Genomic DNA, 16,608 nt, shown 5'->3' with positions numbered 1-16,608 from the left:
ATTGGTATGTCCCAAAATAATAGCCTCTTTTTAACGTAATTTTATATAAAAAATATATTTTTAATATTAAATTTTCAGATTTATTTTAAATAAAAATTTAATATAGATATATTTTTGTTAAGAAAAAGAAATAATATATAAAAATATGTATTTTTTTTAATCTAAAATTATGTTCAAAAATTGAGGCGATTATTATCTTAATATTGATACTGTTCGGATTTGTTTATTTTATTTTTTATAAAATAAAAATATATTATTACGAAAATTGATCGCCTTGTTTTAAAAAAAAAAAAAAAAAAAAAGAGAAAATTGATCGCCTAGAGCCGTATCTATTATAAAAAAGAGCTTCAATTCGAGTGATATAAATGTTTTATAAAATGAGATCGACCTTCAAATTACCCTTTTCGAAAAAAATTTGTATTAGGAAATTTGACATGAGCTTTTAAAGAAGGGATTTATAATAAATTCCTGTCGAGACTAATTTTTAATTCAAAATTTGATTTCGAAAAAATAAATCAAAATTTGAGTGTAGGTCTGATGCTTTTTTCCAACTCAATGACATCCTATGCCCTGGCCTTAGCTCTTCCACTGTAGAATTCCATCTCTTTAACCCAAAGTACTGTATTCTAATTTTATCACCTACACAGAATTTCATCTTCTCTATATGGTCAACCGCAAACAGTAATGCCTTCAACTTAACATTAGACCTCTTGTGTCTAACAAGATCATTAACATAAATCTAACGCCAACGTTATATCACAAGATTGCTGAAATTTTTTCTTGAGAAAGAAACTGAAAATAAGTTACAATATCTTTGCTGTATGAAGATAATGGCTTTATAGCTTCCACATCCACGTCCAGCTGCCATTTGATTATATAACAGCAAAGAAACAGCCCCAAGGCTAGGACTATATAAAAAGAAATTAATAAAATGAACTGAAAAACTCCATTTCATCTTCACAAGCCACTTATGTACAGTCACTTCTGTATTGCAGATTATTTTTAGGGTTCACCCAAGTTTAATCACTTCCATAATCATCTTCATCGCCAAATGTGAAAACAGAAGCATCAGCTGCCATAGCCTTAAACTCACTTACCTCTCCAACCGGGATGGACGTTCCGAGGCCAGACACAGCTCCATCAGCAGCCTTCTTTGACTCGTTAGTATCAGTCTTCCCCAGTGATAGTTTCTCAGTATCATTAGACAAACTGGAGACCTGGTCTGATTTGGTATGTGCGTGAGAACCAGATTTAGTGTTAGTATCAGTTGTGGCAGCCTCGGAAGCTACTCTGGCCTGTCTGGTTTTTGAAGAATTAGCTCCCTCGGCCTCATTGTCAGAGAACACATCATCATCCTTCTCACTGCTTCCAGAGTCTTTGGCCAGCTGTGGCGCTGCAGTTGCGCCAATGGCTCCATCAGTAGATGCATGATCTGTACCTTGCCTTCCAGCAAGGCCGTTGGCAGAAGTTTCTGTCTCTGTCTGAGCCCCCACCGGAACATTTGGAGTAGCACCATTGTAATCCACCAGTACAACCTCTAATTGAAAACCTGGCGATGGCAGTTTTCTCTGTGCATACACCACAATCAAAAACATAAGCACTAGGTGTACTTTAAATACAATAGTATGATTTCTCGTATTTTTAAACCTAACTTATGAATAAGTTTTAGAAGTCGCTCAAATATACATATTTATGTAAACCCGAAGTCGCGAAAAATATATATTTGTATAAACCCAGTCTACCTTGTCAAACCCATCAAGATCATTTGTGGTGAGAACTTTTCTGTTTTCAATCATTGTTGTGTTTAACCAGCTGAAAAAGAAAACGATTATTAACCGTTAGGCGACAACACTAGAGAGATGTTTGTGTATAATTCTTTATGTGCTATTTTATGACCAGTGGACAAGGGACTTACCAGTAGAAGTCTCCTTGACCATCATGAAAATGAATTTTGAAATCTCCTGCCAATTCTGTCAGTCCAGGCTCCCCTGGCAAAGCAAAGACCATAACCCCTTTTTTTGGGGCACTAAACCAATAATCTTCAGGCTAGTTGTCAATCGAAAGAAGAAAACAATTGACACAATTAGAATACTGGAATGTGTGTGTGTGTGTAGAGAGAGGAGATGGAGAGAATTTAATTAATAATAAAAACCTCAACGATACCTTAGTTTTACTAGCATAAAACTCTTAACATGATTAGAATAACCTAATTACTTCATAATGTATCTGGGATTTCAATGCATAATTATACTTTATACAACATGTTACGGAGTTGAATTATCACAGTTTTAGCAATGTGACCAATTAATTAGATATCTTTTGCAAATGACATCATCAGTCCATAGATCAAGAAAAATTATATTTTGCATACCACATCGATGTCAATTAGTGCTTACAGTCTTAAACATTGATAAAATAGCAAAACCTATTTGATATTTAGCCTCGGTAGGTGGGACCGATCATCCAACTGGGCTGATGTCGGATTTAATATTTATTAGCATTATATTATTTCGACTAAATAAGCATATAACTGTAGATACAGATTCATTGTGACTTTATCACTCATCTTAGTAACTTTAGATTTGAACTCGGAAGGAATAGTAGTAACACTTAATTAATAGAGGACCAACAAAAGATATAATTCAAATCTCATTATAAAGGAAGTAGCCGAGAGGTGTTGACTGACTATATATAATTGTCTCCGAGTACAGAGTACACCTACCGAAAGATCTTTGGTTCTTGGATGTTTTTTGGTAGAAAATAGAACACCTGCAGAGAGTATCAAACCAATTCAGCAGTTCGTCAAAACTATTGACAAATATAAGCAGCTAAGCGGGCATACTTCCTGCAATTTTAGATTGTAAATCACGGCTAAGAACTTTATAAACAACTGAAATAGACATTTAGTTGCAGTCAGGTGCCTCAACTGCAGCAGCGAAAGGATTATTGCATGAATATTCATCAAGGAATACTAAATAAATATTCATGCTAGTGAGTAGTGACTCTATATTTCCTACGTAATAGATTTGACTCAGTTTAATATGTCACATGATTCACTGCTCTAATGCCTATATCATCTTCTGTCCTCATTTTGCTTTCCTTTATGCATATCACCCTCCTGGAGCGAACTCTTAAGTACACACTTTCGCCCAAGGTAATCGTCCGTAACTCATAGTAAAAAATATATATATATACTGTAATAGGGAACACATCTACAAACTTATGGATATTATGCATAATTTTTTATCTTTACAACAATACATGATATGATTGTCAGATTATGCATACAATGAAATCAAATGATTTGTCAAATGCTGCATAATAATTGGACCTGGTCAGTTTTTAGTTTGCTGATCAGAGAAGAGAAACATTAGATATATATATATATACACACACACACGTCTGGAGTATATGAAGAACATTTCATTATTAAAGAGAAACACAAAGGACAAAACATAACAGCACACCATTATGATTGGAGACGGTAATGGAGGGCCTAATCCAATAAGGGCACCTGTGAATGCGGAAACCCCTAAGCATACACCTGTAGAAATGTTGTTCAAGACAATGAACAGATGATTGATACAAACTGAATAAGAATGTGGCAGTGCAACTCAAAAACAAAAGCTGAGATCTACAAAATTTCTAAATCTAAACAAGAAAGATAGAAAATTGTACTAGAAGAGATGGGTAAGAAATGAGAAGTATACCTACGACCAGGCTGATCTTCTCCATTGAAGTATGTCAAGATTCGTTCGAAATATTTCACATACCTCTATGATTGAGAAATATGAATTTGTAAGTTAAATGTCAAAAATGCTGCACCGATAACATCAGAACAATAGGGTAAAAAAAGGATATACTGACGATCTGACTAGGAAGAACAAGGCCCTTTGAGTCGAAACATCTTTTCTGGTTATAATAGTCAATAGACTCCTCTGCTGTAGGAAAGAACTGAGCAGAGCAGAAACATAGGAAGTAACACAAAATATTGAACTTAATTAGTTTCATATATCAAGTACTAATAACTTAAAAGAGACTTTAACATTAATGTTTAACATTACATTTAACTCATGATTGTTACCTTCAGATACAAAAGCAGACTAGAAATCATTAAACCAGTTCTGGCCATTCCAGCTTTACAGTGCACTACTACAACATTTTCAATATCCTCCTTAAGCCAAGAGTAGGCACTTTTACAAAATGATATTATAAGTTGGATAGGAGGGCAGTTATGATCATCAAATGGAAAGCTAGCAACCTGCGGGAAGTAAAACATCAGATACAAGAAACTGACATGCAAAAGCATCAACTGTCAGATAAAATATTAGCGCGCTAAAGCTTTGATGAGAGAACTCAACAAGATCATAAAGTAGTTACTACAGAGAATGATAGCTATCACAGTGTCGCCCGTGTTAAGATATATACTGCAAGTTACAACTAATCATGTGGGATTAACATTTCAACCGGTTATACTGAGCTCTTCATTGAATGAGTGCTATCGAATTCCCGCTATAATATCATCTTGAAGTAAAACCAGATTCTGAGAAAACGATAATTTGCTACATCTGATGAGTTGTGCAACAATTCAAGTCTTGTAAGCAGCCATAATTACATAGGGAGTCGAGATGATAATGCAACTGCACATCGTCGATCAGCATTTAACTTGACTTTCTGACCAAAGAGAGTGGTCATTAAGAATCACAAGGGTCCATCGAAAAAAAAAAAATCAAAATAGAAATAAAATGATAATTTTAGTTTATAATTCGATTTTTTGATAAATTTTATAGGGACTAACCAGTCAATAGATCTCTGGTCTTTTGCAAGTATCATCTTTTGAATGCAAAAAGACTCTAAAAATAAGATGAGCATCTAATATTCAAACTCATGGGAAGCATGTTGTTTACCTTTCCTTCAAACAGGGATGCATCATACAGCCTCTCAGAACAAAGATTGTACACCTTGTATTTATCCTACACACATAAAGTTGATTGTAGATAAATGATACTGATATATAAAATTAAAACAAATACAATCAAATTCTACTCAATAAGTTAGTTGGGCTTAGGGGTGGCAATTTCGGGTAACAGTTCGTGTCAAGTTAAAATTACTAAAAATTGAATAAAACTGAAAAATGAAGTTTTTAGAAGTAAAATTCTAATTTCGGGTCCATTTCGGGTCATTCCGGTGATTTTCGGGTCACTTTCGGGTTTTGTCTCAGTAAATCGGGTTGCAAGTTCGGGTCGGGTTCGGGTCGTGTCTGATATTGCCACCCCTAGTTGAGCTGAGACTTATACCCCTCGATAAAAATGGAACAGTGTGCCTACAACATTGTCTGGTTATAAAACATATACATGAAGATCAGAAAGAAAAAAGAGGGTGGGTTTTTTTAGAAACTAGTAAGGGTATGAGTGCAGCGCAACTTGGATCAATGTTACCTGGACTCAGGTATGTCTGCCGGACATGGGTGCAGATATAAGTGGCAGGTATGGGTGCAGACTGCAGATACTTAGTTATGCAAAAATTTAGGATTCGTGGATCTGGATCCAAAATCTGATATGGGTCCATTCGGCATAAAACCTTAACATAAGTGAAATTATACATATCTTTCAGCTATTCAACATTTTGTAAAATAGTGTCTTGTACCAATAAACATATACATGATAATATAGTTCATATATATAGCATTAATCAAATTGATAACATGAAAATAGTCATCTATGGACATCACAATTTAAAACAAGTTGTTCTCAGGCCCTTGTAAATCATTCTAACCTAGATAGCTTCAAGAAGAGGTGCTTGGTATATATATATGAAGGATCCGACTCAAAACTTATATACACATCCATGTTATGTCCGGTCGACACAGGTGTGAAGGCAAAACTGAAGAGTCCAGAAACAGAAACTTATATACAATTTAATATAATGGGGCCAGCTTTGTACATCCATTAAGTAGTCACACAAAGCATATACAGGAATGACCACTCAACTCTAGTAACCCTCTTTTAATATGAAATGACTTAAAATGGACTTTCTGTGGATACATGAAAAAATATTTCCCAAAATAATTTAGAAAGTTAACAAAATTTTCAAAAGATATAACTACAATATTTATCATAACAAAACTCAAAACAATGTACTGAATTCGGCATCAGACTGTAGATCAGAACTGAAACACAACAAAAATGGTCTACGTGTTGAAGTTTTGATAGTCATGATATTTTTGTATTTTTACATATCTACATATGGAAAAACTTTTTCATAATTAAACAACAAATAACAATTAACTGTGGCAACACAAACCTTGTGATGGGTTTCAAAGAACTTAATCACTTCTTCCATATGATTTCTGTAAAATCCCTGGATCACAAAATTTAAAGAATAAGAACTTTAGTTGATTGATAAAAAATGAATAGGATTTGGAGATGATCTCTTTGTGCACCTCAACATATCCAAAAAAACCAGAGCTCATATCCCCAGCAGGGAACCCCATAGCAATGATGTTCTCCGTAATATATGTCATATCCAAATCAAATCCTCCTTCCTGAATTTCAAGGATATAGTGATATTATAAATGTATAAATTGAAACACTATTTTTATTTAAGATATCGTGATGATTGATTTTAAAAACAAATACAATTTAGAACCTAAAGTAGGGCAAATAATAAAACAGAAAGAACTAGAGAGGAGAGGGATCTAATTTCTTATAACAAAAGATGTGCACTAAGGAAAAGTATGTCATAGGAAAGGAAGAAAGATTTGCCAGTAAAGCAGGCATCACACTGGTATGGTAATTCTTTTTCTCTTAAAAGCTATAACAAAAAGATACAGGTATACCATCAATGAAACATCTTACAGTCAGAATAAAAAGCTAGCAATGAGCAGTATACTTGTACGCCAAAAACTCTTTTAAAATTTTTGCAAGTTTTTTAGAATGTGTATGTATGCAAGGCACCTGGTATCTTCGTTTATTTTGGGATACAACATGCCGAGCCTTGACCTGTACAGCCTTGACTGCACTCTTAGACGAGTCAACTAATCCTTTAGTCAGTGTTCCAATAAAATTGGATTGTGCAGATGGTGAAGTTCCTTCAGAATTATCATTTGTCTGAGGAGCTTTTGGTGACAACCGCAATCCAAGTCCGCTAGTGAAACGAGCAAAAGGTGACTTCTCAGCTGCACTATCTTGCTTACCAGACAAATCAGGAATTTTCAAACTTTTGGCCCATGTGGATAAGCCAGAAGTGGAGAGCTTAGATGGTTCGGATCCTACAGTATTATCTGCATCTACCGCAGATTGAGTGGGTACTTCAGGAGCTTTAGAAGGATGCGTAGCTGGCACTTCATCAGACGCAGATTCCATTATATTCCTTGTAATTCTCAACACTAAAACATAATAACACAAGCAACTGTCTGAGTCTATAATGTGTATTTACCACTCCCGTGCAGCAAAAGACAACACTGACTATAAGATTAGCCCAAAAAAAGGAGCAGAATGGAGCAACTAAGTAAACACAATAAAACCTGAAACAAATTCACAAGGAGTAGTAGCCATTACTTTGAGATGTTTATTATCACAAACCAGATAAAATGCAATTATACTATTACAATTAAATCCCCTGATCGTTACAAAAAGAAACGTGTCGCAAATACAATGAAGTACTCAGACTTGAATAAATAAAGTTCGGAAACAGTTTATAAACATTGATCATCTACAAAAAAAAAAAAAAAAAACCCGGCATTTGGTATCACCGTTCTCTAAAGAACACAAATATTAGTAACTAAAAGATCGATTACTATATTAGCTTGAGCAAACATGCAAAAATATCGATTTTCCAGTCAACAACCAAAACATTTAGAGTGTGTGTGTGCTCGACATGGTCCTGTCCTATTGCATGAACACCTAATTGAGATCCCTATTAACCACTCAAAATAGTCAATTAGCAAGATTGAACTCAATTTTACCACTTAATTTGCAGTCCTCCAAATCTGTAAGGTAAGAAGTATTTCAAATTTACAAAAGCTTAACTACAACCACATAAACATATACATTAATAGGTTCAAATTATGCAAAATCACAGTCCAGATAAATATAAAGATGCTGCAAGGTCTCAATATTGTAATTTACCTTTCGAGATAGCAGAGTCAGATTCGCGTAATCTAGACGCCATTTGGAATAAGTTAGATCTCCGATTAATATCCTTAGCAATTTCAGTCTATTTATTACGGCTGGAACAAAGGATTGAGCCGATTGGCACATTAAAGAACGTCTAAAGTATCGGAACAAATTTATTTATTTTGAAACCCTTATAGTTTTTTATATTTCATATCATTCTCCCCGTTAGAGTTGTATATATCTAATTAGCCAAGTGCCGGTTTTTATTTCCTTGTTCTTTTTGTCATTTTGCTCGTCATGGAATATGAATAACTTCGGATAACTATATTGTAATATACAATACTATTTAATTAAATAGTGTGAGTACTATCTAGTAAGGAAGAGCGATATTTTAAACCTTTCGTGAAGGAAAAATAGTGTAAACCATTCACTAATTTATCACGATTAGGTACTCGCTAATGAATATTATCATAACATGTTCATAGAGTACTTTCGTTATAAATTGGTGAATCGTGTGCATTATTTTCCTTCACAAAGGTGTAAAATATCGCTCTTCCTTACTAGATAATACCTAAACTATCTAACGAAATAGTATGTATGTTACTATGTAGTTATCCGAAGTTATCCATATTCTATGACGAGCAAAATGACAAAAAGAGCAAGGAAAAGAAAAACCAGCACTTGGCGGTATATTATTAGATATATACAAATCTGATGGGGAGAACGATGTGAAATATAAAAAATTATAAGGATTTCAAAATAAATAAAATTTGTTCGAATCCTTTAGACGTTCTTTAATGTGCCGATCCTTTGTTCCAATCGCAATAAATAAATAAACTGAAATCACTAAGGATATCAATCGGTGATGTAACTCATTTCAAAGCTTCTAGATTTGGCGAATCTAACCCAGCTATCTCAAAAGGTGAATTACAATATTGAGACCCTGTAACATGTTTATATTTATTTGGACAGTACTTAGCACAAAAAAAAAATTATAACATTATATGATCATCAAGCAAAGTTATACACACAAGTATATAGCATTAAATTCAAATGAGAACCAAGAACTAAATGTTGTGCACTTGAACACTACATAGCAACATAATTCCTTCGTTCCTACTTAAATGTCCTTTTAGACAAATATTTGGTCAAATTGACTGAACTTAGACTACAAGTTTAAATTTATTCCTTCATAGTTTACCATTTTTTTAACTTGTAGGCGTTAGTATACTGTACATAATGTAGTTTTTAGGGGACGGAGTATAGTTTTACATTTATAAAACTTAAATTATATTATATACATTTTGAAACTATAACAAAAATACAAGCTCGAAATTCGATCAATTCGACTGGACGCATTTTCGACCAAAACGACATATAAACATGAACAGAAAAGTCGAGAAAAGGTGCATAGCAATTAGTTCTCCAGTTCTCATTCTAAGCATAGTGGTAATTCAAGGATTATAAAGAGTATATGTATATCACAATCAACCTGTTATTAGTTTTCTACAAAATAAAATAAACCACTGAGCAAGCATTTAAACTAAGCATAACAGCTAGAGCCGGCCATTCGGGCGGTTTGGCTCGGCCCGAACCGGTCCGAACCGTCATTTAGCCCGTATTTTAACGTACCGGGTACGAACCGGCACGAACCAGCACGAACTGTAATTACCGACGAGCCGGTTATGGTTCCCGTATGTTCGATTCGCAAACCGCCACGAACCGGCACGTCAAAATCGTCAAAACCGCGTTGACCCGCCTTGAACCGCGAACCCGTGAAACCGTGGAAACCCGCTTGAACCGTGGTTCATATGCCTTTTGTGTTGATGAATATGTGTGCTAATTTAACGCATATTACCTTTAATATAATCATTTATTATACTATAATATATTTATGATTATAAAACTAATAAAATAAATAGTTTATTTTATTAACAAGATTTGAATCTTATTAAAAACGTGGTTTATATATTAACACATCGATAATAATTTCAAAGAAAATGCATTTATTATTATATAGATATAATTAATCAAAAATTTGTATTGTAAATTTTTTCATGTTAATTTAATGAATTATCAATTTTTAATCTTGTTTTTTAATAAAAATAACTATTAAATATATAAAATTTTAAGTCATTCAGATTTAAATATATATTTATAAAAATAACTATTAAATATATTAAATAAAGAAAGCTACTGAAAGAATCAACATTACACAGGCTAGGCACACTGCCACGTAGGACCATACTTGTTATCAAACTCCTTTTTAATGTTGAACCGTGTAACCCGTGGAACCGTGAAACCGCGACCCGCCTCGAACCGTTTAACTCGCTTAACCGCCAAACCCGTACAATTCGTATAACACGGTTCCGGTTTTCAATTTCTTCAGCTCGGCCCGGCACGGACCGGACCGCCGACCTAGACGGGCCGGTTACGGTTCCACCGGTGACGGTTCGGAAACCGTCTGAACCGGCCCGAACCGCCCCGGCCCGCCCGAATGGCCTGCTCTAATAACAGCTGCAAAATAATATCTGTAAGACCTCACTCAAAATATACAGATACTCTTTAAATACAAAATTATACCTCAAATTAATTGCCACAATTCTCTTCGGGGAACAGAATATAGTTTTACACCTTTAATATCCTAATAATATTATATTTAATAAATATACTAAATCAACGGTCACAATTCAATCAATTAGACCTGCCGCATTTCTTTCCAAAACCGCCTTTAAACACAAACAGTCAACAGAGTAAGTCAAAATAACATGCACAGCACTCCGTTCTCTGAATCTCATTTTTAGCATACTGATCCTTGAGCAATATCACTAGTACACATAAATTAATTTTAAAAAAATTACAATTAACCTGTATATACTAAAATGAAGTGAGTACTGCACAAACACTTAACCTAACCATAACAATTATGATTTACGATCCAAAAAACAACACTCGAAACAGTCAACAAACGATATCAAACTCACTTCACCAGCATTCAGTTTTCCGACTCATTTCCAGCATACTCATCACTCGAGCAATATCAGAGCACACATAAAAATTAATAGATACTAAATGAAGTGATCACTACACAAGTACTTAACCTAAGCACAACAATTGCGATTACGATCCCTAAAACACCACTCGAAACAGTCAACACTCCGATATCGAACTCGCTTCGCCACTCGATCTACAATCTCGTAAAGCTAAACACAACTCATACACACAAAAACCTCAACTACAAACAAACACATCTACATACAGATAAAATAAGCAGATTAATACGAAAACGAAGATAAAAACGAAAAAAAGAGTGATGGAATTATAATATACCGTTGAAATAAGAGATGTGAAGTCGCCGGAGCTGAGCGCCGATCGGCGTGAGTGAGACTTTCCGGTCGCCGTCGTTCGAGTTTTGGGTTTAATTGTGATTGGAACGAAGAGAGGCGATTAAAGAAAGTCTAACAGATTGGAGTTTATTTATGTATTTATTTTTAAGTCCCTGTGGTTTTTTCGGATTTATATATTGGTCCCTGTTCTTTTTGTATGTTTGCGGTAACAGCCCTGCAATTGTCATCGGTTTTGTCCTCTTTCTTGTATTTCCTTTTTTCTCCCCAACGTGTGCTTTGGATTACGGATGAAACGAGGAATACCATCTCCGTCTCAACTCTCAAGCACACTGTCACTTTTATTTTAAATTAGTCAAATTGATTATATTTTGAGACCGTTCGAGTAAATTTAAAAAAAGTGACGTTTTGTTTAAACTAGAAAAGTGGAGCAGAAGTGAGAAGCAAAATAAGTTAATAAACTGTTCAGAAAAAAAAGCTGCGAGAGAGAAGCCAACATTCTCCTTCTTAAAAGTGCTTCTACTAAGGTCATGTTCAAGAAAAGACTTAGAGGTATTCTCTCTCAAATTAGGGTTTTGAGAGTCGACTCCCAAAACTAGTCATCACTTCTCCATTCTTCACATTCATCCTCTTCATCCACCAAATCCTTTTCACTCTCCCATCTTCTCCACTATTTACCAGTTTTTTGTTTTTCAATAAAATCGAGTGTTGCTTAAACCTCGAAGATTCCAATCGAGTTTTATTCTCGGATCTGTTTCGGATTTGAGCTTGGGCTTGATTGTTTTCTGAATAAATCAGATCTTTTGAAATCAAAGGTCCAATTGTGTTTTCCCGTCTCGTCTTTTGGCGTGTGTTGATTTAGTACCCAATTTTTGGGTGGTTCTGCGTTGTTATAGTTGTGGTTGTTATGTGTTTCTGTGTTATCAATGAGAATGATTGGGATGGAGTTTTGGGAAATCTGGCTTATCGTATCATTAATACTTTCGGCATGTCTATAGCTGACTCTCGACATGTAGATAGCTGGGTATGCTTGGAACGGTGGCGATCGCATGTGCTCACCTTTCACAAATTATAGTTGTTCATTATTTGAGGACTCTTGTTCCTCATTACTTAATTTTTAAGTCGCCTGAACACCGCAACAACCATGGAACTATTGTGAAGGTCAATTGTGAAGCTATCATTTTCGGGATTGATGTAGGCTGGATTACTTGAGAAGCCTTTGTATTCATTTTCAGTTTCAAGAATTCTTGGATTCAGTGTGTTAAGCAGTCTGGAAACAATGAGGCTATTTGTTTAGCTCGTTTTATTGTTTATCAACCTGATTGCATTGTCAGTTGGGGATTTGTCCCGACTAGACTTGTTTTAATTTAATGGAATGAATTTGCATTTTGTCAAAAAAAAAAGTGCTTCTACTTTTTTACACAAACGAATCAAGAAAAGTAAAAAAGTAGAAGTCAAAAGCAGAAGTTGCTTCAGACAAACAAACAGGCCCTTTGACTCAAATTAATATATGTTATATAAATTAAAAAAAAATCGAAAAAATTATATCATTAGAGAAATACATTTGGTCTATCTTAAAATGTAAATTTTTATTTTCTAATATAATAAGTAAATATTTTTTAACATAAGCTAACGATAGGTCAATTTGACTTTTTTAAAATCAAAATGGACATGTAAATTGAGACAAAGGATTATTCCATTTAAAAGTGTTAAAAAATACTACTTTTGTAAGCATGAAATTTTATCAATTTAATTTAGGGGTTTCTCATAAATATTCAAATCCAAAACATTTTTTGTAAAGATACAACATTTTTTTTCCAAATATTTTACACGAATATCAAAATTCTGAAATATTTGCAAAAGTACTGTATGCAACTACACTGAAGCTGCATCTAGTTGCAGATCGTATTTTTAAAATATTTTCTAAACAATTAATATTTTTGTAAATATTTTCAAAAGATAGTAAAATCGCATTAAAAAAACTTAGAAACGGTGATAGTTTTGGTAAATTTTCTTTAATTTATGTTAGTATTTTATTTTGTCTTTTTATAACTTTGATATTTATTAATATAAATAATATTCTATTTTCCTGAAATTTATTTATTTCTTCTCAAAGTGACTAGGGTGTAAGATGATGTTGGGTCTTTATTTTTAGATGGACTTTTAAAAATAATGATTGTTTCAAATTTTGAGATCCTATGATAAATGTCGAATCAGGCCGCCCCCTGCTTGAAAGAAATAATTATGATGTCATATTTAAGAATTATATTATAATATAACTGAAATTTTTAATTAGATGTTTCCTTTTTAAATTTAAAATAAAAATGTTAGGATTTTGTATTATTATTGTTTTTATTTTATGTAAATTAGTAGATTTTTTTTTTTGAAATATATCTAAGATGCAAAAATTATTTTCTTTTAGGAAAGAATATATTTTCAAAAAAACCAACTTTTTATTACTAAATTACTTGGTGAATAATTAATTATTTACAATGTTGAAGTACAATTTTTTTTTACGAGAAAGTGGTTTTATCAAAACAAAACATACTTAATAAAACAAGGAAGTATCACAATTCAGTCATGCCAACTCCTGAAATGGTCAATTACAACCTAATTTTGAACCAAAGAACGAGTTAAATAAATTAGAGTTTCATTTTCAAATATCCAAATAGCCGCTCAACACATTGAATATCCAACCTACATTGCAATTGACCTTTACATCCATCTGCAGTCCAATATTCAGAACTATCAATCATATTAATTGATAATTGTGTAACAAACGCCACCAATATACGGACAATTTTTTATTGAGAAAAGTGACATCTGGATTTTCTTAAAAAGATCATATTGAGGTTTATTAAAAAAATTAAATAAAAGAGAGGATCGATGAATGATATGACATTAGTTATTAAGCGATGTAGATTTGCAAAATGGAGAAACGGCATGCAAGGGTTGGTTCACTTGATTAAAAGGGGACTGTATGGGTACGACTCCCAAAAAAAGAGAATTTGTGATTATGCCTTCTGAACCAGAGTCTATCGCTTGATTGCGGTTTACGTCTTCTGGACCAGAGCCTGTGGCTTAATTGCGGTTTATCTGGTTCACGTAGTTTGCAGGCTATTACGTGAGCTCATGGGTTTATCGGTGCGCACCCGAAGGTTAGCGGCTCGAGTTCCTACGTAAAAAATTAAATAAATGGAGAAAGGATGGTTAGAACACAGAAATTTAAAGTAGGTGCAAATTCTCTCAATTTGTGGCCATGAGAGTTGATTCTCAAAACAGCTCTTTATCTTTTATGATAATTTCATTGAATATATTAAATCAATACGGTATTTCAATTTACGAGAACATCTATTAACGTTGAGATCGGTCTATATTAAAATATTATACAATAAAAAATATGACAATTACATAATCATAGTATAAGTGAGTAAGATAAAATTTAAAGATATATTTATTATGCATCAACCATATTAGAAAATACACCAATATTATTTCAAATTCGATTTTTTAATGGTGTGTTATGTACACATTCTAAGCACCAAATTTTATATTTTTGGCTCATTTAATTTGTTTTTTGTTTTTTTAATAATGGTGGAACCCCTGCATATATAACAATCACACCAATCAAATGAAGATAAATGCATAGAATTTATCTCTTAACATATATTCATGCCACACACACTAGATAAACTATTTCAAATTTCCTGATAAAAAATAATACTCCCTTCGTCCCGCAATACAAGTCTCTTCTAGAGGAAAATTTTCTCCCATGATACTTGTCTACTTTTAGTTTCCAATGCAAATATATTGACAATATTTTAAAATTACTCTTCTTGAAAGTTGTATATAATTGAATAAGAATCTACATTCCTACATTTATTAGAGATACAAGTGAGAAAATTTTAATTAATACTTTCTTAATATGCGTATACTTGTAATTTTTGAATTAGATCGTGCTACTTTAAAATCCGATGATGTTTTTCGTGGGACGGGGGGATACTCCCTCTGGTCCTTGTTATAAGGCACCAAGACTTTTTACGCATAATTCTAGGTACTTTGACCAAAGACTTAAAATTATTTTTTTTTAAATTTTTGTTTTTCTGAATCAAAATATGTGATATATATTTTGATTCAGAAAAAGAAAATTTTAAAAATAATAATTTTCAGTGTGTAGTCAAAGCACCTAGAATTGTGTGCAAAAGATCTCAGTGACTTATAATAAGAACTAGAGGGAGTAGTATTTTACATCTTTTTAAGACAGCGAGCGAATCTAAGAACCTGACCTGGCCAAAGGGTCTCCCTTTGGTTAGATATAATTTTTTCTATTTTTTCTATTTATCTTCATTTTTGATAAATTACTTTTGGATTTATCTTCTTCTGAGAAACTATATCGATTTTAATAATTAAATTTATTATTATTATTTTTTTGTTATTAATGAATTATATTTGTTGTAGGTAGCGTGGTCTTACAAGTTGAGACGTATTTTTTTCGGACATTAAGTTTTATTATCTAAGCTTCCGAAGACATTTTAATATTTTTCGATTAGATAATAAGCTTTTTGAATAAATGAAACTTCTCTGAATATTGTGTTTGTCGTTACGAGCAAGTGAATTTCGGTAATAAAAAAACCTGACCTGGCAAAACTAGGGCTGAGCATTCGGTCGGTTCGGTTCAAAACCGAACCGAACCGAAATAACCGAAAACCGAAATACAAATTTTTTATTAAACCGAACCGAACCGAATTATCTATTAAACCGAACTGAAACCGAACCGAAATAATTCGGTTAATTCGGTTTCGATTATGAAAAAACCGAATTTTTAATTTTTATTTTTTAAAAAACTTTAATACACGTCGGCCTTCTAGCAATTAACAAAAGGCTTGCAGACTTGTTGTGCTGCTTGTATGCTGGTGCTTGTGATCTGTTCTATCACGGCAACATGATGCACATGGTTCTTGATTCTTGAAGTCGGCGGCTAGTGTACTCCAGGGACGAAGGAGAGGCTGAGAGCGTGCTGTGAGTAATTAGATTATGTATTGTGTATGAGACTCGAGGGTAATTGGGTAAGCAAGTCTGTGTCTGTATCTGATTTCTGTTTCTATATAATATATTATATGTATATATATTATAATTCAAAAATAATA

General features: G+C 33.2%; 1 protein-coding gene across 3 annotated transcripts; it reads right to left on the bottom strand.

The window, feature by feature from the left end:
• Window positions 1–751: 751 nt before the first annotated feature.
• On the bottom strand, window positions 752–11,586 carry LOC108202642 (phosphatidylinositol 3,4,5-trisphosphate 3-phosphatase and protein-tyrosine-phosphatase PTEN2A). 3 transcript variants are annotated; one of them, XM_064084355.1, is made up of 14 exons: window positions 11,448–11,565; window positions 7,967–7,990; window positions 6,957–7,387; window positions 6,443–6,544; window positions 6,304–6,360; window positions 4,908–4,973; window positions 4,085–4,261; window positions 3,868–3,954; window positions 3,711–3,775; window positions 3,468–3,544; window positions 2,723–2,769; window positions 1,916–2,046; window positions 1,743–1,812; window positions 752–1,568 (listed from the first exon to the last, which is right to left on the bottom strand). In XM_064084355.1, the coding sequence occupies exons 3-14, from the start codon at window positions 7,362–7,364 to the stop codon at window positions 1,020–1,022; spliced, it is 1,836 nt and encodes a 611-aa protein (XP_063940425.1). In that variant the 5' UTR covers window positions 7,365–7,387; window positions 7,967–7,990; window positions 11,448–11,565; the 3' UTR covers window positions 752–1,019. The 3 variants fall into 3 exon arrangements, with proteins under 3 accessions (XP_063940425.1, XP_017226625.1, XP_063940424.1); XM_017371136.2 differs by lacking the exon at window positions 7,967–7,990 and having other exon boundaries at window positions 11,448–11,586; XM_064084354.1 differs by lacking the exon at window positions 7,967–7,990 and having other exon boundaries at window positions 6,957–7,525; window positions 11,448–11,580.
• Between the last annotated feature and the right edge of the window lie 5,022 nt (window positions 11,587–16,608).

Source organism: Daucus carota, chromosome 9, assembly GCF_001625215.2.
Source record: "Daucus carota subsp. sativus chromosome 9, DH1 v3.0, whole genome shotgun sequence".
NCBI classification, from domain to species: Eukaryota; Viridiplantae; Streptophyta; class Magnoliopsida; order Apiales; family Apiaceae; genus Daucus; species Daucus carota.
This window is presented reverse-complemented; position numbering and strand designations above follow the sequence as displayed.